The 27,359-nt window shown below is 36.1% G+C and overlaps 1 protein-coding gene across 1 annotated transcript in view; it reads left to right on the top strand.

Moving 5' to 3' along the window:
• Positions 1–27,359, top strand: part of LOC150109564 (protein Obscurin-like) — a 1,271,613-nt gene that overhangs the window by 1,203,647 nt on the left and 40,607 nt on the right. The window contains exons 93-95 of the mRNA XM_090402667.1: positions 7,807–7,971; positions 17,512–17,695; positions 20,040–20,322. Of these exons, the coding sequence (XP_090258793.1) occupies positions 7,807–7,971; positions 17,512–17,695; positions 20,040–20,322 (632 nt within the window). The remainder of the gene's footprint in view (positions 1–7,806; positions 7,972–17,511; positions 17,696–20,039; positions 20,323–27,359) is intronic.

Here is a 27,359-nt window from a genome sequence, read left to right on the forward strand (position 1 = left end):
TAAGTTGTTAAATGTATACATAGTTCACCAAATTAATTTGCCACTTTCATAATAAATTAATTCAAAAGAAATTACATTAGAAGTTTGCAAAATCTTTAAATCTCTTGAATTCAGTTACAAAATGATGAGTTGTACAACAAAAATGAAGTAGTGATCATAACTTCTTGACAAGTTATAATCGCTTAGCAATATTTTGTTATAATCACTATGGTATCTTACTTATACACATATATGTGACACTGAAAACCAGTGACAAAATCATTGAGTATATTTCATATTGAAATTAACAATACATCATCAGTGTAGCACAAACAAGCGATTCAAAGAGACAGAATACAAAGTCATTAACAACAGCAAATGATGCATCCTAAAAGGATCATATCAAATAGATAATTAATCATTTCAATTTACATAGGATAAGAATGCTTTCAAACTTTTCAAATGTTTTCAAACTTGCAAGAGAAGCAATCAATTCAAATTTAAATTCAGACAGTATAACAGGGCTTCAGAACTTTCTTTGAAGAAACATTCATGTGTAAAACTACTTCTGTAGAGAAGGTATCAATACTATGTTGTGCGAGACCTGACTTTTGAGGTCTAAAGAACACAATTAAGTACTGATGCTTACTGATCTATTTTCTTTTCTTTCTCCACAAACCAGCCAGTCTATCCAAAATATTAACTTGCACACTCACACAGAATCTGGTGGTAAACACTAGTTATATAGCAGTTCAAGTAAATATTAGATAAAGTGACATTTGCACTTTGTATTTGGCAAGAAATTTGAAATTTTGTTAGTCAGAAAATATATTGGTACTACTTGTTGGTTGGGCATAGGGAAAATGTGAAAATAGATATCAGAAGATTGTTATTATTATTATTTCGTGACACCTCCAAGGAGTCCGAAGACTCATCGAAGGAGGATACCTACTCTACAACTCACTGTCTCCACCACTCCATCTACCAACTACACCGAACTTCTACTACCATCATCATCATCTATATCCATGGCATCTATTGTCCAATACCACTACTAGTATTTTTTGTGTGTAAATTGCTTATGTTCTGAAGGGCCAATTTGTCGATTTTATTCAAAAAACCTGAGCTTTTGGAAGGAAAAAACTCTGCTACCTCTGTATGAGATCAGCTAACTCACCTTCAACTGAAAAAAATCCATATAAAGATTCCTCCCATCATGACAAGAATCAAACTTAGGCCTTTTCCAATTGAAGGGCGCAACATACTGTCATTCTTCCAATTGCACTACGGAGACAATCATTATTGAGGAGAGTGAAATACAGCAATGTAATAGGAACGGTTAGTGTGTTGCCCAGATATTATTATTATTACCCAAGACCACATGAAGTCAAAGACTCATCTGGACGGTCCTTTTATCATACATACCACACCTTAAACACACTCAAATTCTCTGCAGACACCACACTCTCAGGCAAGGCATTCACAACTCTGCATGAAAAAAACCTGCTTCTCACTCCCCTACTCGCACCCTCTTTATACAGTTTCCAGGGATGACCTCTGGTTCTCCCCTGATCTCCCACTATTTTCTGTAGAACCTCTCCAACATTGATCCTATAACAACCCCTTACCAACTTGTAGGTCTCTATCATATCTCCCCTCTTCCTCCTGTCCACCAGATTCTGCAAATTGCATTTTCTCAATCTTTCCTCATACTCGACATTCCAGAGGTTAGAAACTACCTTAGTCAGTCGCCTCTGGACACTTTTCCAACATCTCTTCATCCTTCTGAAAACCAGGTGACCAAATCTGGGCAGAATAGTCCATGTGTGTCCTAATCAAAGCCTTATACAATGGAACAAGAATCTCTCTATTTCTACAAGTCTGTGTCCTCGGCATCATTCCCAGAAACCTTTGTGTTGTCTTTACAATTTTGGCTATGTGTCCCATAAATTTCAGGTCTATCACTCCCAGATCTCTTATTTCCTCCACCTCCAACAATATATTCTCACCAAGCATAAATTCTGCATCCCATCTTTGTTTCCCAAATTTTAAAACCTTACATTTTGCAACACTGAACTCACATCCCCATTCCCAATCACTCAATTTATTTAAGTCTTGTAAGGCCACAACATCTCTACTCTTCATGGTTCATCCCAACTTTGCAAACAACTGAATATCTCCATCCAAATCTTCACCAATATCATTAATACACAAGTTAAACAGTAATGGCCCTAAAACAGACTCCTGAGGCACACCACTAGTGACTTTCCTTTTCCTGGATATTGCTCCCCCATACATAACTTGTTGATACCTATCAGATAGCCAGTCTCCAATCCAATACACCAATTTAATATCCAATCCCATCTGCTCTAGTTTGATAATCAACTTATCATGCAGTAACCTATCAAAAGCCTTCGCAAAATCTAAGTATATTACTGTGTATCCTTCTCCTCTGTCCAAGGAAGTAGTCACCTTATTGTAATAAGTAAGTAGATTACTAAAACATGACCTCCCTTTAGCAAATCCATGCTGTCCATCAAAGATAATACCATTGTTGTCAACCCAATTCTGGATCCTAGTTCTCACAAGCTTCTCCAACAACTTAACCAGATAGGCCTATAGTTTGATGCTTGAGTTCTATCACCTCCTTTATGAAGTGGTGCAATCTTGCACTCCTTCTACTCCTTAGAAACTTGACCCAGCGCAAGACTCATATTAAAAAAATATGTCAAGGCTGGCATCAACTCCCTGGCACATTCCTTCAGAATATGTGGTGATATATTATCAAGTCCCACAGCCTTATTAACATCTAGTTTGCTCAACTCCCCATACACCTTGCTCACCTACTGTCAGTCTCTCCTCTCCATCATCAACTGTTCTCAATCTCTCCATGAAGTCACATTCATAAGATTGAAAGACCTTTATGAATTGCTCATTAAGTATCTCCACCACATCTTCTGCAACAGCTGTCTTTATACCATTTTCTCCAATCAGTGTCATCCTTCCATAATAATTCTTTCTTTTGCTGGCTACATATCAAAAGAACTCCTTAGGATTCTTTTTGGCTTCATTAGCTAACTGTTATTTATACCTCACTTTTGCTACCCTTACCAACCAAGTCACCCACCTTGCCTGGTCTTTGTCTCATGGAATTGGTTATTTCCACTTCTCTTATGCTGCCTCAATAATGCCCTTTTTCTCTGTATCGCATGCTTAATCTCTTTATTCATCCATTCACACCTACCTTATTTAACAGTCTCACCCTTGGAATAAATTTAGACATAGTATTTACTAGATAATTCTTGAAAATCCTCCAAGCTGCATTGATCGCTTTTCCAATTGATTGATTTCTTTTGAGGAGCTAACTCCTCATTCCATACTACACCTGCAAGCTGTCTCCTGAGCTCTTCATAATCACCCCCCCCCTTGTAGTTCCACATATACCCTTTTCTCACAGAGGTCCTCACATTGCTGGCAACCACCCAGGTAATCACCTCATGATCACTCTCACCAATTGGTGGGTGATTTGACACCTCATTTATAATTACATACACTGATGAGATGAACAAATCCAACACCCTCAATCCTTGCATGTCCTCTGTTACATACTGTCTGAGGTAGTTATTCTTACCTGGGAAGTAACAAATGCCATTAGGAAACTAAAACCAAGAAAAGCTCCAGGAATGGATGGAATTATGGCAGAATATCTAAAGGCTTTGGATGATAAGGTATAAGATCACTGAATGACATATGTAACAAAATATACGAAACTGGACACCTGCCAAAAGATTTTAAGCACTCAACATTCCAGCAATACCTACCAAAAAATTTAAGACAATCAAATGTGAACAATACAGAACAATCAATCTGATCAGTCAGATAGTAAAAGTTATGTTATATATCGTCCTAGAAAGAAATAAACATAAAATCAAAATGGAAATTAATGAAACACAATCTGGTTTCCAGGAAAATAAAGGAACCAGAGAAGGACTCTTCAGCATTTATTGACTGCACAAAGGTCTTTGACAATATACAACATGAACAACTAATCAAATGTATCAGAAATTTAGGAGTATATGGTAAAGATACCAGATTACTGATAAATCTATATTGGGAGCAAACTGCCTGAATAAAAATATCAGGAGAAATCTCAGAGGAATTCCCAATAAAGAAGGGTCAGACAAGGCTGTGTTCTTTCTCCTATATTGTTTAACCTCTATACTGAAAATATCTCCCAGCAATTAGAAGAATTTAAAGAGGAGTCAGCATGGGAGGCAGGAATATAAACAACTTAAGATATGCAGATGGTACTGTTAGCTATACTGAAAATAAAAAATTTCTTCAAAACCTACCAGAAGAGATGCTGAAGCTAAGTGAAAAATATGGACTTAATTTCAACTTGAAAAAACTAAAAGCATGCTGGTAACAAGAGAAAAAGGGAAAATACCCGATATAAATATTAAGATCAGAGGAAATACTTTAGATCAAGTAGAGAGTTATATATATATTTGGGTCAACTAATTACATAGAATGGAAAGTGTGATAAGGAAATATTAAGAAGAGTAGAAATTGCTAGATCAACCTTCATTTGCATGAAAAACATTTTGACCTCAACGGAAATTCACACAAAAACAAGAATTAGGCTGTCCAAATGCTATGTATGGTCAACACTGCTATATGGAGCAGAAACCTGGACAATATCAAAATATTGTGAAAATAAACTAAAAGTCTTTGAGATGTGGATCCTCGGAAGAATTTTTAGAGTCCCATGGACTGTCAAAAAAAATAATTTAGAAATATTAGAGATGATTGGAGAACATAGGAATCTGTTGAAAACCATTAAGAAAAGGAAAATCATCTAACCACCTACCTTGGTCACATAGTAAGGCATGAATCCCTACAAAAAACATTTCTAGAAGGAATGATACAAGGAAAAATGAAGAAGAGGAAGACAAAGAACAGATTGGATGGGAAATATTAAAGACTGGACCTTTTTGTCCTATGAAGAATGCAAAAGAGATGCACAAAACCGTACATGGTGGAAGTTCATCGTAGTCAACCTCCTGGATGGAGATGACATCTGACAAGACAAGATCCTCACGAAACACATCATACCCTTCCATCTCTATTCCTGTCAGGATGTCATCCTCATCTAACCATGTCTCACTTATTCCAACAATTTTTGGGTGAACAGACTCACTTAGTGCAACCATTTCACCTGCCTTGTTTCTTACACTTCTAGCATTTGTATACAATCGCAACAGCTCATTCCTGGATCTACAGCTAGTTCCACTGATACCACTCATTCGATGTGATCTCTCCATGCTCAACTGGGGCCATTTCCCTTTCTGCTTATTCATTTTAGAACCCTCTTCAATTCCAACTGTTTCCTCTTGATCCCAGGTTATCCCATTCCTTTCCTGTCTACACATGCTTTCACATCCTCTTGGAGCATCTGCCTTTCTCATGCTGTATACCCCTGTCCACCCTAAGCCTTCCTGTTTCTCTTGCATACCCATTCTCTCATTTTCCATACACATGCTACTCACTTCCTCATTCATAACCACCTCTTCAATCTCTTCCCACTTGATCTGATTCATTCTCTGTAATCACTTCTCTACCTTTCAGCAGCAGTCTCTCCAAGTGACTCACACCATACCACTCAAATGCAGTCCATCTCTCTTATATAGTTCACTTCATCCTTCAAACTCATTCCACACACATTAACAGATGGTACTCCTTTCTCCTCACACATTTCAGCTAACATATCATTCATAATCCTTGCTCTCCACCTCATCTCACCACTGTCATACCTAGGCAACACGCTTATTACCCTTCCTGTCACACTATTCTATTTTATCCATCTAAGCAGTCTCCTGATATTCATTCTGATGTGCTCTTTGTCCTCTGTCAAGTCATTCGTACCTATTGAAACCATCAACTCCTTTGCTTGCTCCCTCCTCATATCCAATGCCTCAATTACTCTACTCATTTTATTTACTTACTTTAATTACTCTACACACCTAGAAAACATACCCTTGTGTATCTCTCATCAATATCCCATATAATAGTGATGAGTTAAGACAACAAGCAAATCTCATCATCAAGCCTAGGAAACATACCTTGTACATCCTCTCATCAATATCCCATATAATAATGATGAATTAAGACAACAAGCAAAACCTCTCATCAATATCCCATATAATAATGATGAGTTAAGACAACAAGCAAAAATCATGAATGTATACTAGCAAAGCTGTGCAAGGAGAAAATAGTACAGTTTATTGATGTGTGAAATGAATTCTAGGGCTAAATAGCATTGTATAAAGAGATGGATTGCATTTAAATGAATTTGGTGGGAATCAGCAGGAGAGACTGTTGCTAGAAAGAGGTGTAATGAGTAATGTGAAAGGATCAGAGAAGTTCAAAGATGATGTGGTGTGTTCATAAAAAGAGGATAGTAGTGTGATAGATGAGAATGTGAGAATAGGAATGCAAGCTGGACAAGGAAATGGAGGGAGTTGAAGTGGTCAGGAAGACAGAGTGGATACTGGAAGCAGTAATAAATGTCAATGGTCGCATAGGAATGGGATAGCCTGACATGTATGGGAAGCCCAGGGAGATATATATATATATATATATATATATATATATATATATACAGTAAAAGGTTTTAAAGGTAAACAGAGAGGAGCAGATGTGGAGAAGTCAGTGATGAAAGGTGTCATGGGGAGGATTGTTATAGACTAAGAAATGAATTGCTATGTTTATTTATGAATGCCAGGAGTTTCAGAAATAAGGAAGATGGAGCTGTTGCATTCATTGAGTTTATGCACCTGAAAATACTTGGAATAAGTGAAACATAGTTGGATGAGAATGGCATTCTGATGGAAATAGAAATCAAAACATACACGTATGATGTTGAAAATTTTTTCACTTGCTTATACTATAAATTAAAGATGCCAGGAAATTATATTCTTGGTTTCATCCTTTGTCCAAGTGCAAGCAAACAAAGTTTGCACATGAAGTAACTTCATAACTGGGCTACTTGTATATGGAGGCTAATGACTTCACATCAATTGCCTTAGTATCCCATAATGCAATGCATATATTCTTACAGACATCTATAATGCTATCCATTGGAGAATAGTGAATGGGCAGTTGGCTGCCAGAGGTAGTCTTGAGTGAGTTCAAGGAGAAGTATAATAGATATTATGTGAATGACATTAATGCAGGCCACTAATTATATATTTTGACCTATTGTCCTCTACCTCAAACTAGATATTCTTCAAATCCACTGCCTTTCACAATCCTGCTTTCCTGCTGAACTTTTACAGGTTCTGCAGCTGTCATCAGCAGTATGGATAAAAATCATAATTCTTAAAAGAAGCTGCTTCAATAACAAAAACTATTTTGGGTGCCTTAGGTTTTACAAAATACTCCTGATTTAAATAACTTCTGAATGTAAGCCATTGTCAGAGATCTGGGGAACTCTGCCATCTCTACCAAAAACCAAAACTAGGATACTAGTTCAGCATTTTGCATTGTGCTCTTTTTTTCTTTTTTTTTTTTTTTTACTTGTGTGCATAAACTATAATTTTTATTGTAACTGCTCTAACCTTGAGAATACCTTAGTTGTACATAGATGATAATCCATTACATTAAACCGCTGCAATATGAGTTTAAATACTAATCTAATCTGGAATGATGAAAACAAAATATCTTGATGTTTAATTATTTTCCTTACATTCATGCTATTTCTTCATTTTAAAATATTTTCTTATTAAAATAACAGTAAAATTTCAAAATTAATAACTTTCTTTGCAGATGAAGACACTTGGACCAAAGTTGCCAGTAACATCAGTCATGAGTTCTTCCTTGTACATGAACTCAGTCCTGCTTGTACATATCACCTCAGGGTTCGAGCAATGAACAAGTATGGCTGGGGAGAGTTTAGTCTGCCTTCAGAACCAGGGAACACGCTATCTGAACGTATGAAATTCATGTATTGTGTGACTGTTTATTATTCAAACATAATATGATACAAATTAATAAAATTATTTATTAAAGTGATCTCTATTAATCATTTCCTTGAAGTGATCTTTCTTTCCATGCAATGAAATCAATCAACAGACTCATCATGAGAGTTTTGCATTTGACTATTAATGGAATAAAATGAAACATTGCAATGCCATGTACTTGCCATGTTTGCCTATCACCTACAATGGCAGCAAACCAATTTAAACCCTCTATTAAACTGCTTAATCTCCTGTACAAATTCCATTTCTGTAGCCTTCCATCCTATGTAACATTAGTAAGAAAAACATGCAGTCTTCATGGAACATATTGGAAGTTTATTTTGCACTTGGTTAGACTATAATAAATTTAGTTTAATCCTTTATCCAAGTGTAAGCAAACAAAGTTTGTGCCTGAAAATATCTTCAGAACTGAGGTAAGGTGGTGCAATAAAGGTCGAAACTGGTCTGGGTAGTGACCCATCCTTAATGCATAGCAGTATACATGTCCGCAAGGAAATATACTTTGCATTATGGGAGATACTGAGACTAGGAGTGATGCACCACCTTACCTCAGTCCTGAAGATATTTTTAGGTGCAAACTTTGTTTGTTTACACTTGGATAAAGGATTAAACTAAATTTATTATATTCATGGAACATACTTTCCTAATTGATAGAATAGCCACATTCTACACATTTATTTATTTTCACTTTTACTTCTAGTAACTAATTCCTTTCCTTATCAAGACACACACACACACATAATGGGCAAACTAGTCTGAGAACACACAAGAAGCAGAGCTAGCAAAGATATTTTCATTCTGCATACCACCTGTCATAGCCATTCCCCTTTGTTGTAATAATCAGCTTTTATGCTGCCCAAGGTGAGATCACCTTTATCACTTGAATTCACTATTTCATATAAAGAAATCTAAATTTATGAAACTAAATTCAATATATAAAGGGGAAGTCTATAATTTTTGCATTCAGGATACTCCCTTATCTCTCCTTTTAAATGTGTTCTTCAATTACCAAGCAATCCAGTGAGCTACTCTGGCTACTTTAGCAATATGCTATCTAAACGTCAGCTCTCTATCTACTACTACCCCCAAATCCCTGGTTTCATCAATTTCCTGGAATACAGTTTCCTCAATGTGATACACAGCTTGTAATCTTTTTATCCCAAAATGCATAACATTACACTTTTCCATATTATATTGACATCAAATTATGTTTTTCCCATACTGTCAGGCTATTTAAATCATCCTGGAAGCTTTGCATCATCAGCAAACAACTGAATATCTTCCTTCAAATTATTTCCTATATCATTTATGTACAAATTAATGCAGCAGTGGTCTGAGCACAGAGATCTGTGGCACACCACTAGTTACTTGCCTTCTTCTGGGTTCTGTTTCTCCATATACTACTTTTTGATAACTGTTCATCAGCCACTCTATCTTAACTGGGATTTCTGCATGTTTTGCTACATATCAAGTCAAGACTATATGATCACTTTCCCCAATTGGAGGCAATGTAGCCATCTTAGTAAGAGACAGGTTTTCTGACCCCTATAACAAGATCCAGTGCTCTCATACCCTGTGTCCCCTCCATCACATTTACTTCAAGTAACTATCTGTCAGTAAGTATATCAATTCCATTTTCTTCCTGCCATGTGATCTTTCCTCCTTCCAATCTATGTCTCAGAAGTTGAAGTCCCCCATAATAATTACTTGACTTGCACTCATTGTATTAATCTGGTAATTCACATCATCCCTGGCACCCTGTGGCAGCAACCAATTTTATATTTTGTCCTATTGGCTATGATCTCACACCAGATTGACTCAAAAGAACTGCCATCTGCCTGACTGACCCCTAATCTTTTTAGCTGCAATTCATCTGTTATCATCACAGTCTCCCACCTCCTGTCTACTCTATCCTACCTAAAAATACTAAATCCATCACGTTCTATCCTTGTAACTATGTCATCTGCTCTAGCCAAGTCTCACTAATGCCTATAACTTTTGGCAAGGTTGTACTAACCTATGCCAAAAACTTTTCCTTTCTTATTCCCAATGCTGCTAGCATTCGTTTATAGAAACTGTAGTATCCTCTTAGACCCCAAGCATCTTTACATCCTGAATTGACTACCCAAATTTTATTCTTTCATTCTACTTCCTACTGTACTGCACACACACACTAATCATTTCTCTGGTCAGCCAAGCTCACATTTTATCCTGCAAAGGATTTCACGTACATATGCTATTTCTCTCCACACTGTCACCTCATCGTCCACTTTATCACTTTCATATTCTCGTTTGTATCTCATATACTATCATTCACTGCTTCCACTACATTCTCTACAACATTTTTGCAGTCCAGCCTTATATCCTGAACCTCACATTTTTTTGCACTCACTCACTCATGAAACATTTTTGACACACACGCACACTTCCTCTGCATTATCACTTTTCTACCATAAACTATTCACTTTTGGCAGTGAATGCATTAAACACACACTACATCTTGCTAAATCCTGCCTATTGGTATCATTGAATATTGATGTCTTGGCTGCCATTTTTTTCATACACATCAGTATCATGAATGTAGAATATTTTTAAAACAATATTGCATAATAATAGTTATGATTAAACAAACACCCTTAACACTGCAGTCAAAAATAAAGAAGAAAATACCACCAGTAATGATTAGCAATATCACAATGATTTACTAAAAATAAGGACTTATCTGAACAATACGTGCACAACACAGCTGCTTCTAAGGACGATGCTAGCACCCTTGTCCATACAAGATATACAAAACAACCAAGAATACAACTGACACATTTTCCAAAGGAGGTTGCTTAATGGTTGAGATATCTCCATTCATTACAGTATCTCGGCCATAATACTGTAATGAATGAAGACAAAGTATATAATGCTGAAGAGTTTCTGTGGTTGTTCGGTATAAAATAATCAGAACCCTCCTCATTCTTATACATATTATTGTTATTATTATTATTACACAGGCATCTTCATGGGGTCAGAAGACTCGTTACAGGAGGCCCATGTAACCATTATTAGCACAACCACCTGCAATCACCTATGGCAACCTATTCCAATCATTCACCACTCTACAAGCAAAAATATAGTCATCATCATCATCGCGCCCCTAACTAACTTCTTATACAACTTCCAGGAATGACCACTTACCATTTAAAAATTGCTTTTGCATTCATTACCATTAATGTAATACACAGTATTTTTATCCCAAAGTGCATAGCCTTACACTTTATCACATTAAATTGACAATTATCCCTTGCCCACACTACTAATTTATTTAAATCATCTTGCAAGATCACTGTTATTAATTATTGCTATTCTGCATCATGAGCAAACAACTGGATATTCCTCTTTGAATTATTTCCTATATTACTGATGTATGCATTAAATAGCAGTGATCCATGTACAACTCCCTCTTCCATATGCTAATATTTGATGTTTAATGATGGCTATCAGCCATCCTCTTATTCATGTCACCAGCTTCACATCCATTCTAGTTGCTCCAGTGTAACTAAGTTCTGTTACATTGGACCAACTAGAACAGATATGAAGTGGTATCCTGTTAAAATGCCTTTGCAATATCATGGTATATCTATTTCCTTTATCCAACTTAAGTGTCACTTTATTGTAAAAAGTTACTAGCTTACTAAGGCTAGATCTACCCTTCAGTCTTGCTACTCCCTTAAATTGCCATATTCCTGTTCTCCCATTCCTGAATTCTGTCTTTCATTAATTTTTCCAGCACTTTTACTTCCATTCCTGAGATATTAATCGGTTCTTGCTACATCCGACTTGGAGCCTCTTTTTAATGGAACTACTCGTATCTTTCAATTTAAGTATAATAAATTTATATTTAATACTTAATAATTTATTATTTTATTATTATTTATTACAGGGTAGGACTGGTCATAGATCTAAAAATGAACTGCTATGTTTATTTATAAATGCTGGTGCATCAGAAATAAGGGAAATTAAATAGTTGCACAGATTGAGTTTATTTGCCCACAAATTGTTGGAATAAGTATAACATAATTGGATAAGAATAATATCCTGACAGGAATAGAAATGGAAGGATATGATGTTTTTTGAGCATAAAAAGGATGAGAAGGAAGTAGGGGGGGGAATGTTTTTAATAATAGCAGGCAAATTATGGCTGCACAAAAAGGATATACACTGCTTGAATAGAAGTCAGTGGACACCACCGTGGGCAAGGTGCATCATGCCATGTAATGAGTCGTGATTGTAGGAGGAATATGATACTCCCAAGTCAGTGCAACTGTGTCCAGGTGAAATCACTGTAAGAAGGGAACTGATGGAGTTTCAAAGAGGCATTGTGATAGGATGCCATGTTGCAGGCCTATCTCTTCAGCAAATTGTTGACAAATTGGGCCATCCCAGGTCAACAATCAGTGATATCATACTGAGATGGAAGCACAGTGTTACCCGCAGTAGACAACCTACCACACTTACCGAATGTGATTGTAGGGTACTACGAAGGATAATATGTAAAAACCACCATTCATCAGCTGACACATTGAATGCAGAGTCCTGGACATCAACTGAAACATGAATCTTCACAAAAACATTCAGAACCAAGACTCACAACATGGGTTTCCATGGTAAGACTGCAATAAACAAGCCCCACATTACCCAGACTGACATGCATTATTGTCTTCATTGTTGCAAAGAGCATGTACAGTGGGACATGGAAGCTTGGACAAATCATACTATACCTTCTGCCAAGAAGATGGACAGATGGTGGTGTAGCAGATGCCTTGTGAACATCTCTTACCAGAATGCATAATCCCAACTATGAAATTCAGAGGTGGCAATGTGATGGTATGGGGTCCTGTTATTCCTGGTTTGGCCTCAGACCTCTGTTTGTGGTACCCTGAACATTGAACTCCAAGAGATATCCGAACATTCTGAACAATACAATGCTGCCTACTTTGTGGCATTTCTATGGAAATGACCATTGTCTCTTTCAGCAAGACAATGCGCTATGTCGTAAGGCTGCTGCTGCAGCTGCATGGTTTGTGGATATGAATGTCACTACACTTGATTGGCCTTCACAGAGCTGTGATCTAAACCCTAAAATGTAGGACCTTATTGCATACCTACAGGAAGAATGGTCCAAAATTCCCTTTGATCGCTATCATATGCTTGTGGAAAGTATACCCTGTAGGATTGCTGCAATCATCTCAGAAAAAGGAGGTCCTACATTTTATTAAGATGAGCACCATGGCTGTTTATTCCTCACACTATGGTGTCTGTTGACTTCTTTCCATGCAGTGTATGAGAGGGAAATGGTGGCAATGGTTTTGAGTCAGTATAATGTGAAGTGGAGATTGACATGAAGAAATATTTACTCTGATGCTGCTATAGGCCAGGGAATGTGGAGGTTGGCAATGAAGAAATATATAAACAACTTGAGTCAGTGAACAAAGAAAGTGTGATCAATATGGGTGATTTTGATTATATTAATATACATTGGAATGATGAGACAACATTTGAGTATAAGCAAAATTGATTTCTTGAGAGACAACTATCTTAGGCAGTATATAAGGGAGGGCATGCAAGGATTGAGAGTCTCAGATCTAATCATTTAATCAGAAAATGTGGTTATGAGTAGGTGTCACATTTCCCCCTTGTTGGAGAGAATGACCATGAGTTGATCACCTGTGTGGTGACTAGCCATGTGAAGACTTCTGTGAGGATAGGATATGTGTAGAATTACAAGGCTGGTGATTACAAAAAGCTTAGGAGACAGCTTGGAGCTATCATATGCAATGAAGAGTTAAGCAGGAGGGAGATAATTGCTACTTGGTAACTTACCAAAAAGATATTTAACAGCATCAATGTGCAAGTATATCCTGAAGATCAAAAGGCTGAATATGGTAGGTATCAAATGGATTAATGAAGAGCTTAAGCATGAAATCTTGAAGAAGAGGGAGAATACTGTAGAAGCATCAGATGAATAATGGTAACAGTCAAATGCAGGAGTATAAAAAGCAGGTCATGAAGGTGACTTAGTTGGTAAGGACAGCAAAAGTGCAGTAAGAACAGAAATTATCAAATCAAGCCGAGAAAAACCATAGATAATTTCTCTGATGTGGCAAGTAGAAGGAAGAATGATTATGGTATGATGATGTTAATGAAAGAAGTCATATTTTTCCAACAAAACTTTTCCCACAACTATCTCTAATCCAGAGCATTTTAATAATAAGGTGTGGCACCTTTTGGCTACTCGTATATGAAAATATGACTTCTGCATTATTTATTTAACAGCTTCTCATACAGCAATCTATCAATCTCTCCAGTACCTTCACCACAACTTGAGATATACAGATTGGCCTAGAATTTGTAGCTTCAGCCTTATCACCACCTTTTGCAAAATCCAAGTGCACAACTATATATGATAAATTAAAGATGCCAAGAAATTATATTCTTGGTTTAATCCTTTATCCAAATGTAAGCAAACAAAGTTTGCACATAAAGTAACGACTGGGCTACTTGTATAGGGTGTTTCAAAAAGAATGTCCCAATTTGAAAATTGTATATCTCTGTTTTCATTGTTAATTTTCATTATTAAATATAATTATTTGAAATCGGGTAATTCTTTTTGAACACCCTATGTATATTGAAAGTTTATTTTTCACTTGGTTAGAATATAATATTCTAACCAAGTGAAAAATAAACTTTCAACATCTTTCTCTAAATCCAGAGTAATTTATTAAAAATGGGTGGCACACCATTTGGCAACTTCTATAGGTAGAGATGACCTGCAAATGCTTCTGCCTGGTATCTCAGCTTGGGCCTGGCTCCCACTGAAGAGACCTCAATAAAGGTCGAAACTAGTCTGGGTAGTGGCCCTTCCCTTAATGCATAACATTAGACATATCCGCAAGGAGATGTGTTTTGCATTATAGGAGATACTGAGACAGGAGTATTGGTAGCTTGCTCCACCTTTGCAACGAGTTGCCCTGGTGTGTACCACCTTACCTCAGTCCTGAAGATACTTTCAGGCGCAAACTTTGTTTGCTCACACTTGGATAAAGGATTAAACTAAATTTATTATACCCTATGTATATAATATTATATCATAGGCTGTGCTATAATATCGTCTTTATTTTTAACAAATAATGAAAATTAATAATGAAAAAAACAGACATATACAATTTTCAAATCGGGACATTCTTTTTTAAACATCTTGTATATACAGGCTAATGACTTCGTATCACTTGTTTTAGTTTCGCATAATACAAAGTACATATCCTTATGGACATGTATAATGCTATGCATTATGGGAAGGGTCACTGCCCAGACCAGTTTTGACCTTTATCGAGGTCTCGTGAGTGGGAGCAGACCCAGAAGTGATACCAAGGTTGAAGTAATGCAGAAGTCATATTTCCATATATATATGTAGCCAAAAGGTGTCCTACCTTATTACTAATATACTCGGGACTAGAGATAGATATTGAAATTTTTTTCGCTTGGTTACTATAAAATAAAGATGCCAAGAAATTATATCTCTTGGAGGAAAATTGTGGATAGGAAGTTAGTAATGATGTAATTTTTTCATGTAGTACTATCACATCCTGTGCACCCCTTGAGAGTACATGGCAGGAATTTGATGATGATGATGATGAAGAAATTATATTCTTGGTTTAATCCTTTATCCAAGTGTAAGTAAACAAAGTTTGCATGTGAAGTAACTTCAATAGACTGGGCTATGCTTACACTTGGATAAAGGATTAAATTAAGAATATAGTTTCTTGGCATTTTTAATTTATAGAATAACCAAGTGAAAATATTTTTGCCCACTGTATATACATATACTCTGTCTAAGGTATTTGTCACCTTGCTATAGTACATAAGTAAGTTATGATCTCCATTTAACAAACTCATGCAGATAACCACAGAGAATATTGCTGATATCAACCCATTTCTGCATTGTAGTTCTCCAATCTCTCCAGTATCTTCACCACAACTCGAGATATACAGATTGGCCTATAATTTGTAACCACAGCCTTATCACCACCTTTATGCAGTGGAGCAATTTTACCTTCTTTCCAATCCCTTGGAACCTGTGCTGTGGTAAAACTCTTATTAAATAGGCATGCTAATGCTACTGCCAATTCCCTGGTACATTCCCTTAAGACACATGGTGAAATGTCATCAAATCCTATTGCCTTATTAACATCAAGGTTATTTATTTCCTCAAATACCTCCCACTCACTCACAATTAAGACATCCTCTACAATGTCCTTTACACTTAAGTTGCTTATGATTCCACCCTAATGAGGATAAAACACCCTTATTAATTGATCACTGAATACCTCAACAATGTCTTCTGCAGCAGTTAACATACTACCATTTTCATCCATTAATATCATCTTACCATAATCATTCTTCCTTCTACTTGCCACATATCTAAAAAACTTTCTAAGCTTTTTCTTTGCTGATTTGCCAATTTCTGCTCATACTCCACTTTTGTTTTCCTTACTAACTGAGTCACTCTCCTGGCTTGTTCTTTATACTCTTCATGTAACTGATTATTACCATTATTCTTCTTGTACTGCTTCAAATTACCTTCTTCCAGCTTTCATGCTTAAGCCCCTCATTCATCTATTTTACACCTAACTCATTCAGCCTTTTGGCCTTCAGAATACATTCACACATTGATGCTGTCAGTTCTCAAGCAGCATCTATTTCCTTACCACTCAACTCCTCATTCCATGCTATAGCTCCAAGCTCTCATCTAATTTTGTTATAATCACCAGCCTTGTACTTCCACATATATCCTTTCCTTACAGAAGTCTGCATATGGCTAGACACAACTCAGATGATCACTTCATGATCACTCTCACCAGCTGGAAGAAAGTGTGAAATCCCACTCACAATTACGTCCTGTGATGCAATGGTCAGATGTGATATGTCATCAAATTAAATTTAAATTAGGCTAATTTCTGAGGGCAGCTTCAGATTTAAAGATCTTATTTAAGGAGTTTTCAACTTGTATATGGGAAATATATGACTTCTGCATTACTTCAACCTTGGTATCTCTTTTGGATCTGGCTCCCATTGATGACACATCAATGAAGGTCAAAATCAGTCTGAGTGGTGACCCATTCAATAATGCATAGATACCATATTATAGATACCGAAAAGGATGCATGCTTTGGTTTTTTGGGTACTAAGAGAATTAATGTGAAGTCATTAGCCTCTATATAGAATTAACCTAGTCATGAATATACTTCACCCTCAAACTTTGTTTGCTTACACTTGGATAAAGAATTAAACAAGAATATAATTTCATACCATCTTTAATTTATTTAAAAACAAATTGGTTTTGGTTTAATTATAACGAAAATGAAAAAAATAAAAATTGTACTTTAAATGTGTATATTGATTACTGAATTAGTTATATTATTGTTATTTCCTATTTATATCTTAGGATCTCCAAGGATACGAATAAGCAAAGCTCGCAAATACCAACAAGAATTAACCGAAAAAGGACAACAACTTGTTTTAGATGAGCCAGAAACTTCAGATCTTGATTATAACATAGAAGATAATCCCATACCTATAATTGAAGGCAATCCTCTAGAGCTTTACAATTTTGTATCTGAGGTAGCAAGGTATGTGAAGTTATTATTATTGTTATGTTAAAGTGTTAAGAAATGGAAAACATGTAAATCCTGTTTAAACTTCATATTGTACTTCAGACCAATAACAGCATTCATATATGTTAATATATATAATAGTTTTCATTCAAGACTTTATGCATGTCTTCTCATTTGCTGATACTTTTATTGCTATATTATTATTATTCCACAGAGTTACAAGACTTATCGTAGGAGTCCCATCGTGGACAACACAAAAATCTGTCACCACTCCTTAAACTCATTCACCATCTGTACTCTCACTACCCTATCAAGCAATGCATTCCACAGTTCAATCACCCTCCATCAGAAAATCCACTCCACATCTTCTTGCTAACGGATGCTTCATAACTTCCAGAGATGGCCCTTGTCCTTACTCCTTCCCTTTGTTCCACTATACAAAAGAACTCCCTCAGCCTGTCCTCATAATTGACATTGTACAGTCCTGATTATATTGCTTGTTACTTATAAATATTTCAACAATATTACTTATACAGGCCAGCATGGATTTGTTAAGGATTGCTCTTGTTTTAGTACTCTTGTTACCTTTTACAATAAAGTAACAACAGCAGTGGATGAGGGTAAAGGCATACACTGTCATTTTTTTGGGATTTTATAAAGGGATTTTTAGGGTGTCACATGACAAGTTGATTTGTATGTTGCAGTTGGTTTAGATAGGTTAATGGATGGGATTGAATGGGCAAGTGGCTTTCTGATAGATATCAGAGAGTTCTATATGGGGAAGCAGTTCCACAGGATTCAGTACTGTGACTATTACTGCGTACAATATTTATGTCAATGATATCATCTCAGGACTATAGGGAGATGTTCAGTTGTTTGCAGATGATGTGAAGCTTGGGAGGGATATTAATAATATTGTTGATTTTTTGGCTCTTCAAGTGGATTTGAATAAACTGATAAGATGGGCAAACGAATGGATATCAGAAATATGTACACGTTAACACAAGAATTGCTAACGAATGCCATTCATAACTTCCAGAGATGGCCCTTGTCCTTACTCCTTCCCTTTGTTCCACTATACAAAAGAACTCCCTCCCTGCAAACAACTGAATGGATATCGGTTTAATGCAATTAAATGTAAAGTTATAAAATTTGGGATCCACAGATGGGATGCCTCATACTCACTTGGAGTTATACTAGAAGAAATGGAGGAAACAAGGGATCTTTGGGTAATTGTAGATATCAATTTCAAGTTCAGAGAACATATTGAAAAGGTTGTGAAGACATCTCAGAGAATTTCTGCAATATTAAGGAGATCATTGACCAAGAGATAAAAGGGTGGTGGCTCAGATCTGGTCACCAAGATTTGAAGGGGATAAAGTAACCTTGGAGAGGATACAGAGATGGACATGGAGAGTGGTAGGAGCATGGAATACATTATTGAGAGGGTGATGAAAGTGCAGACAGTGGATGAATTTAAGGAGTGGTGTGATAAGCTTTGTGTTAACTAGTATTGACCTTCCATGATGAATCTTTTGACCCCCTGGAGGTCAAAAAAATAATAATAATATTCTTATGGCATTGCCATGAAGCACTGTTAGGAATAACAACTGTCACCTAAGCTTATCTCTATGTATAATCTATACCTATAGTCTTGCTAGTTTGCTTGAGGGAGGAGGGTTAAACTCAATTTTTGGGCAAAATGTTCATACAGTTCTTACATTTTTTTATAAATACTCCTTGCATTCCAGATGCATTGTTGCTATGCTGGCCATAGAATTTTTTTCTTTTTTTTTTTAGATGAATTCTTAACAAATTTATACTAATAAATTGCTGAGATTAGCAAATAATCATTAAGAATCAGTTAATTTTATCCACAAACCTAATTTAAATTACTAGAAGAAAACTTGGAATCATATCTTTCAAATCCTGCTTTTGTTGATGTAATTTTAATAGATGTTATATAAGCTTTGGTAACTTTCTTAAAAACTCTATGAAATTAAAAACAAAAACTGTAGCATAGATGTAGTGTGAAGCTTTAGTTTGCTAATATTTTTGTTTTTAATTTCTTACAGTTTTGAAGACAGATACTTAAAACTTATGTGCTAAGACTAAATTTCCTTACACATCATTATTCCTTATTTAGGATCTAGTGATTAATAATATCATAAGATTCATAAAAATTCTGTTATTCATGAAAGCAGAGCAAAATATGAAAACCAACTCTTAATTAACCAACTTTTAGATGTATGCAAATATTTAGTTAGTACTTTATTTTATTTGAATTATATGATATAGATATGTTTGGACAGGAGAGTCAGACATATTCACTATACTCAACTAATTATTTTATTTATAGAGGTCAGTTTTCTGTGGTTGTTAAAGTATGGGTAAAGAAACTCAACACAACATTAATAGCAAAAGTAGCATTAACAACACCACAGACAAAAGCAGAAGTTCAAAGAGAATATGACGTACTGAAGTCACTCCGTCATGAAAAGATTGCTGCTCTGGAGATAGCCAGCTATGATGAAAATGCTACAATTCTGGTAATGGAGAAACTTACAGGAATGGATGTGTTAACATATCTTTCCTCTAGGTCGCAGTACTCTGAAGAGACAGTTTCTAAAATCGTTGTACAGGTAATTTTACTATCAGAGCAAAATACTATATTGTTATATAATATCTTGAGTATCTTGGGTGTAATGGTATAGATTAAATTATGTTAGAGCTGCATGATCCATTTAACATTCCTTCATGCTAAGCTGAATAAATATTTGGAAAATATTTTTTATAAAATGTTATAAATATGTTTATAGTCAAATGAAGGGTAGGAAAGATTTACAAAATCACTATGGTAATTCATCTGTTTTCCCAATTCCATCTGGATCTCAAGGGAGTCAGATAACTGAAAAGGCTGTTAATAAGTTAAAAATAATGTTGTCACTTGTTCTTTTCAGTGAGTTTTTGTCTTGAAATATGAAAAAACAGGTCATGTTTTTAAATGCAAAATAATTATTTTTATTAACATTATTATTTTAATTTTGCTGCACTTAAAAATTAATGCATTAAAACTTTTATAATAAATATCGTTAATAACTTTTTTCAGAAGTTACTCTTATGCATTGCTGCATCATGTAATTCATCATAATGCATTAAATTAAGGAACATTTAATGTACATCATTTTGTATGTACATAATTTGTAAAATGGCATTTTTTTTTTTGCTATGCTAAAATTATGCTAAAATCTGACAGAAGGAAAAGTGAGAATCTGAAGTTTTATAAGGATTCTTATGATATAACAACTTTCCTAAAGAATAGCCATACAACAGTATTATGTTTATTGGCAAAGTGCTATGCTGGTAACTAACAGCTGTTTTTATAAATAATTAGCATCTATCATGAAAAAGATGTCTAGATATTATTATTATTATTATTACCCAAGATCCCATGGAGTCAAAGACTCATCTAGGAGGTCCTTTTATCGTACACACAGCTCATCATACTGTGCTTTAAAACACTCAAATTCTCTGCAGACACTACACTCTCAGGCAAGGCATTCCAATCATTCACAATTCTGCATGAAAAAAACCTGCTTCTCACTCCCCTACTTACACCCTCTTTATACAGTTTCCAGGGATGACCTCTGGTTCTTCCCTGATCTCCCACTATTTTCTGTAGAACCTCTCCAGCATTGATCCTATAACAACTCCTTAATAACTTGTAGGTCTCTATCATATCTCCCCTCTTCCTTCTCTCCACGAGACTCTGCAAATTACATCTTCTCAATCTTTCCTCATACTCAACATTCCAGAGATTAGAAACTACCTTAGTCAGTTGCCTCTGGACCCTCTCCAACATCTCTTCGTCCTTCTGAAAACCAGGGGACCAAATCTGGGCACAGTAGTCCATGTGTGGCCTAATCAAAGCCTTATACAATGGAACAAGAATCTCCCTACTTCTACAAGTCAGTATCCTCTGCATCATTCCCAGAAGCCTTTGTGTTGTCTACAGCTTGTAACAACTTCTATATAAATATACTGGATTTTTTTCCATCTGATTCACACAGTTTATCCCTTCACCGAAGATAAACAGCCTTCCCTTTCCCTCCCAGATGTTTACAAGATTCCTTGTGAGTGTTTTCTCACATACTTTAGACAAACAGGATGTTTGGTTGAGAAGACTGTAAGAGCAGCAATCATATACATACTCTATAAAAATCCAGAAAGTTGGGTCTAATGCAGCACAGAATCAACACTGACCACAGTCTTCTAGTCTAAGACCTGAGTTTTATATTGTTGCCATTTTAGATTTTATTCTTCTTCCTCCTTTCATGAATCTATGCTACAGGTGGCCTGTTTCAGTCTCAGTAATGTGTTTTTCATCAGTTTGACTCATTCTTTGACCTTGGGGTTAGTAATTCATCATCCTCCTGGATATTCTTCCATGTGTCATTCAATCTAGATGTTTGTTCCATTTGGTTTCTACATTTTTCTATTGTTTCATTTATTGGTCTCATGGCTCTGTGCTTGGGCCATTATTGTTTAATTTGTACATAAATGATATAAGAAATGGCTTAAAGGGAGATATTCAGTTGTTTGCTGATGATGCAAAGTTGGATAGTGCAATAAAAAATGAAGCTGATGTGAAGAGTTTGCAGGATGATTTAAATAAGCTGGCAAAATGGACAAAAGGTAATGGATATCAGTTCAATGTGGAAAAGTGTAAAGTTATGTATTTTGGGATTAAAAGATTACCAGCTGTGTAATACATTGATGGAACGGTACTCCAAGAGATTGATGAGGCTATTGACTTGGGGGTGTTGGTGGATAGGGAGAAGTTCAGGGGACACATTGCTAAGATGTCAAGATTGCACATTGGATTACTTGGTTATTGAGGAACACACTAACATCCAGAGATAAAGAGGTTATTATTCCCTTTTATAAGGCGTTGATACCTCCACATTTGGATTACTGTGCTCAGGTCTGGTCACCTGGATTCCTTGGAGAAAAGGAGGTTGTGGAGAGGGTTAAGAGGAGAGTGACTAAGTTGGTGAGTGATGTAAAAAATGCTTCCTATATTGATAGATTGAGAGCTTGTGGATTGCAGAGGTTGGTTGATAGGCAGAGAAGAGGGGATATGATAGAAACATTTAAATTACTAAAAGGTTTTTATAAGATTGATGCAGGGGAAATGTTTCAGCTGTGTGATAGTGATGGAAAAGTGTGGTTAACAAGGATGTGAGAACGAGGTTTTTCGCCTGGAGTGTGGTGAATGAGTGGAATGCATTACCTGGCTCAATTGTGAGTTCTTCATTTGTAAATGAATTCAAGAAGAGATATGATAGATATTGTTTTGATAGTTTGGGTCTCCCGCGATGAGTCTACTGACTCCTTGAGATACCGTAATAATAATAATAATTGGTCTTTGGTTTAGTTCTTGCAGTATGTCTTCATTGCATTTTTTTATATAGTCTTGTACAGCCTGCTGTTCTCATATATTTTATATCTGTAGTAATTGCCGGCCTGGTTGGCCGAGTGGTTAGCATATCTGCTCTAAAGCCAAAAGGCTGCAGGTGATTGTCTATGAAAGCGCTAGTGGTAGTCGGCGGTAGATGGCATTGGTGTTAGATGATGAAGGTTGGTGGAGTAGTGAGACAAAGAGTTGTAGAGTTGATGCCCTCCCTCGATGAGTCTTTGAACTCCCTGTAGGTGTGATATTGTGACATGGCATCCGGTGTCCATCCTTCACATTCATATCATAATGTTGGATTTGAGAAAATATTCTTCTGTTTTTGGTGGAAAAGGTAAATATTGCTGATCTTAATGTTTTATTATTCCATTTACTTTACAGATTTTGTTAAAAATATCTGACTTTTCGTTGCAACTTAATTAATAATCCAAATAATTAAAATTATTAAGTTGTTCAATTATTTTATTATTTAGATGGACAGCTTTCTTTTGAATGCCATAGTTTTAGTTTGTTTTTTTCCTTGAGAAATTAGCCTGTTATATTGTTTTATTGTTAAATTCAATTTATGTACAACTTTTCGTACTGTTATTCCAAATATCACATATGAGAAGAATGAAGTACATAAAATAAAATTATTTTCTATGTGGATTCCTTCTTTGTTTTTAATCCTCCATCATTTTTTTTTTCTATGTATATCTTCATTAATACAAGTTTTAAGTTTGTGCTACTAAGTTCAAACTCTGTTGAAAGTTTATTTTTCACTTGGTTAGACTATAATAAATTTAGTTTAATCCTTTATCCAAGTGTGAGCAAATGAAGTTTGCACCTGAAAGTATCTTCAGGACTGGGTTAAGGTGGTACAACACCAGGCAACTCGTTGCAAAGGTGGAGCAAGCTAACATCAATCCTATCTCAGTATCTCCCATAATGCAAAACACATCTCTTTGCGGATATGTATAATGTTATGCATTATGGGAAGGGCCACTACCCAGACTAGTTTCGACCTTTATTGAGGTCTCTTCAGTGGGAGCCAGGCCCAAGTGGAGATACTAGGCAGAAGCATTAGCAAGGTCATCTCTGCCTATATGGGAGATACTGAGATAGGAGTGATGTTAGCTTGCTCCACCTTTGCAACGAGTTACCTGGTGTTGTACCACCTTACTCCAGTCCTGAAGATACTTTCAAGCACAAACTTTGGTTGCTCACACTTGGATAAAGGATTAAACTAAATTTATTATAGTCTAACCAAGCGAAAAATAAACTTTCAACATCTTTCTCTAAATCCAAAGTAATTTAGTAAAAAGGTGGCACACCGTTGGGAAACTCCTATAGGTAGAGATGACCTTGCTAATGCTTCTGCCTAGTATCTCCACTTGGGCCTGGCTTAATGAACTGAAGAGACTTCAATAAAGGCCGAAACTAGTCTGGGTAGTGGCCTTTCCCTTAATACATAACATTATACGTATCTGCAAGGAGATGTGTTTTGCATTATGGGAGATTCTGAGATAGGAGTGATGTTATCTTGCTCCACCTTTGCAACGAGTTGTCCGGTGTTGTACCACCTTACCCCAGTCCCGAAGATACTTTCAGGCGCAAACTTTGTTTGCTCACACTTGGATAAAGGATTAAACTAAATTTATTATAAGTTCAAACTCTTTTTTGTATGTTTTTTTGTGGTTATTTCATATACAAAGCTATTGTACAAAATAATCAGTGCTAATCATAGTTGTCTAGCTCAACGCTGTTTAAAGACTACATTTATACAATATCTTTGCAATAATTGCTGCATATACAAAATAAAAATTTAAAAAAATATTTTTTTCCTAATCAGTAACCAATTTATTAATAAATAAATTTACATATTAAAAAATTGCTTTATTAAAAATATTTCACCCTCACCACGAACAAACACAAATAATAAAAGTTTCGTATCTCACAGAAATAGCGTGTGCATGCATACAATTTATCTGTAAGAGACACTGCCCAAATGAGCAGTGTCGGAATCACTTGTAACGTGCAATGACAAGCGTAAATGAATATCAGCAAGTCTAGCTGCAATTGGCACGATAATTCTGACACTGCGTTAGATCACAATGCATTTGTTTCATGTAACGATAATTGAAAAAATATAGTTCTTTTCATATTTTCAACAGTGACGCTCATCATAATTCAGCCTTGTATCTATGATAAATAAATAATTATATGTTATTTTAACAAAATAAAATAAGATTTACAAAAAATAGTTCACCCTCACCACGAACATGCACCAATAATAAAAGTTTTGTATCTCACTGAAATAACACGGGCAAGCATACGTACGATACACTGCCCAAATGAACAGTGTCAGAATCACTTGTAACGTGCAATGAGAAGCACAAACGAATATCGGTGAGTCTAGCTGCAATTGGCCGAATGTGATAATTCCGACACTGTGTTAGATCGCGGTGCCTTTGTTTCATAATCTAAAGCATTAATCGAACAATTCCAATTATTAACTATTCAATCAATGTCAAAACATAAGCTGTAACCTTTAACATATTGTATTGCATTTATATATTGTTCTAAGCATTGTTATTATTTATAAACACAAACAAAATTTAATTTTTTCATTTTTTCCTTGGGGTGCTGCAGTGTCGCAATGCTTATGAGCCGCCACTGTAATGGAGGATTTTGTAGTATGCTGTGCATATGACATGTCCCACAAAGTAAAAATATGGCAGGTGAGAAATGGGAATGTGGATGTGCGCATTAAATGTAGATAGTGGGAAGTGCTTGTGACTTGAGTGTTACTGTCTCCACCAGTGGAAGCAGTAGCTTATTAAAAGGTGAAGAGAATGCAAAAGAGGTGTCAATGAATTCTTGGTATGGCCAAGTAAGATGTTTTGACAGATGGCTATGATTGTATAAGTGAATGTCAGGGGAAAGGTTATAATAAAATTAGTTTAATCCTTTATCCAAGTGTGAGCAAACAAAGTTTGCGCCTGAAAGTATCTTCAGGACTGGGGTAAGGTGGTACAACACCAGGGAAACTCGTTGCAAAGGTGGAGCAAGCTACCAACAAGTCTCTTCAGTGGGAGCTAGGCCCAAGTGGAGAAGCCTGAAGATTCTCCACTTGGGCCTGGCTCCCACTGAAGAGACCTCAATAAAGGTCGAAGCTAGTCTGGGTAGTGGCCCTTCCCTTAATGCATAACATTAGACATATCCACAAGGAGATGTGTTTTGCATTATAGGAAATACTGAGATAGGAGTGTTGGTAGCTTGCTCCACCTTTGCAACGAGTTTCCCTGGTGTTGTACCACCTTACCCCAGTCCTGAAGATACTTTCAGGTGCAAACTTTGTTTGCGCACACTTGGATAAAGGATTAAACTAATTTTATTATACTCTAACCAAGTGAAAAATAAACTTTCAACATCAGGGGAAAGGTGTGTAAAGAGAGAAAGAGAAATAGAACTACTGAGAAAGGAAATCGAAGGAAATAAAGACAGTCGATGAGAGAGATCAGCTAGTGCAGAGAGAGAGATAGGTGTAAGAGAAAGCAAGGGATACAGAGATGGAGGAAGGAAGAAAAGTAGGAGAGAAAGGACAGAAAAAGAGAGTGGAGGGAGAAAGGGTCTGCCTCCTTGCACTTATTCAAGCAGAATTTCCTCCCAGTATCTCAGGCCCTTTTTCAGTTCACTATGAACTCTGGCTATTTTGTTTGTCAAGGAAAATTCTACAAACAAATCGAGGGTATAGCCATGGGCTTCCCCCACACACACACTAACATTAACTTTTTTATGGAGACATTTGAAAAGAATGTTCTAAATCCCCCACCCTTTAACCCACTATTTGGCTATGCTATGTGGACAATGTGTTTGCAATTTGGCCACAGCTGGGACACCTTACACACTTTCCTTTCCCATTTGAACAGCCAACATCCAAAGATCCAGTTCATGACAGAAATAGAAAGTAACAACAGTCTGCCCTTCCTAGACACCCTAGTTACAAGACAACCAAATGGATCCCTGACCTTCACAGTCTTCAGAACCCCCCCCCCCACACACACACAGGTAGATATATCCATCAACAGTTACATCATCCTCCCTCACAACAATTCTGAACTATAAAAACCAGGCAATATTAGTCCACCGGGCAATAATTAATTTGCTCAGATAACAACGTGCTCAACACAGAAAACTCACCCACATAAAAAACACTTTTTTGGC

The sequence above is a fragment of the Typopeltis vanoorti genome, chromosome 2, assembly GCF_054136105.1.
Source record: "Typopeltis vanoorti isolate ZY-2024b chromosome 2, IOZ_Tvanoo_1.0, whole genome shotgun sequence".
NCBI lineage: Eukaryota > Metazoa > Arthropoda > Arachnida > Uropygi > Thelyphonidae > Typopeltis > Typopeltis vanoorti.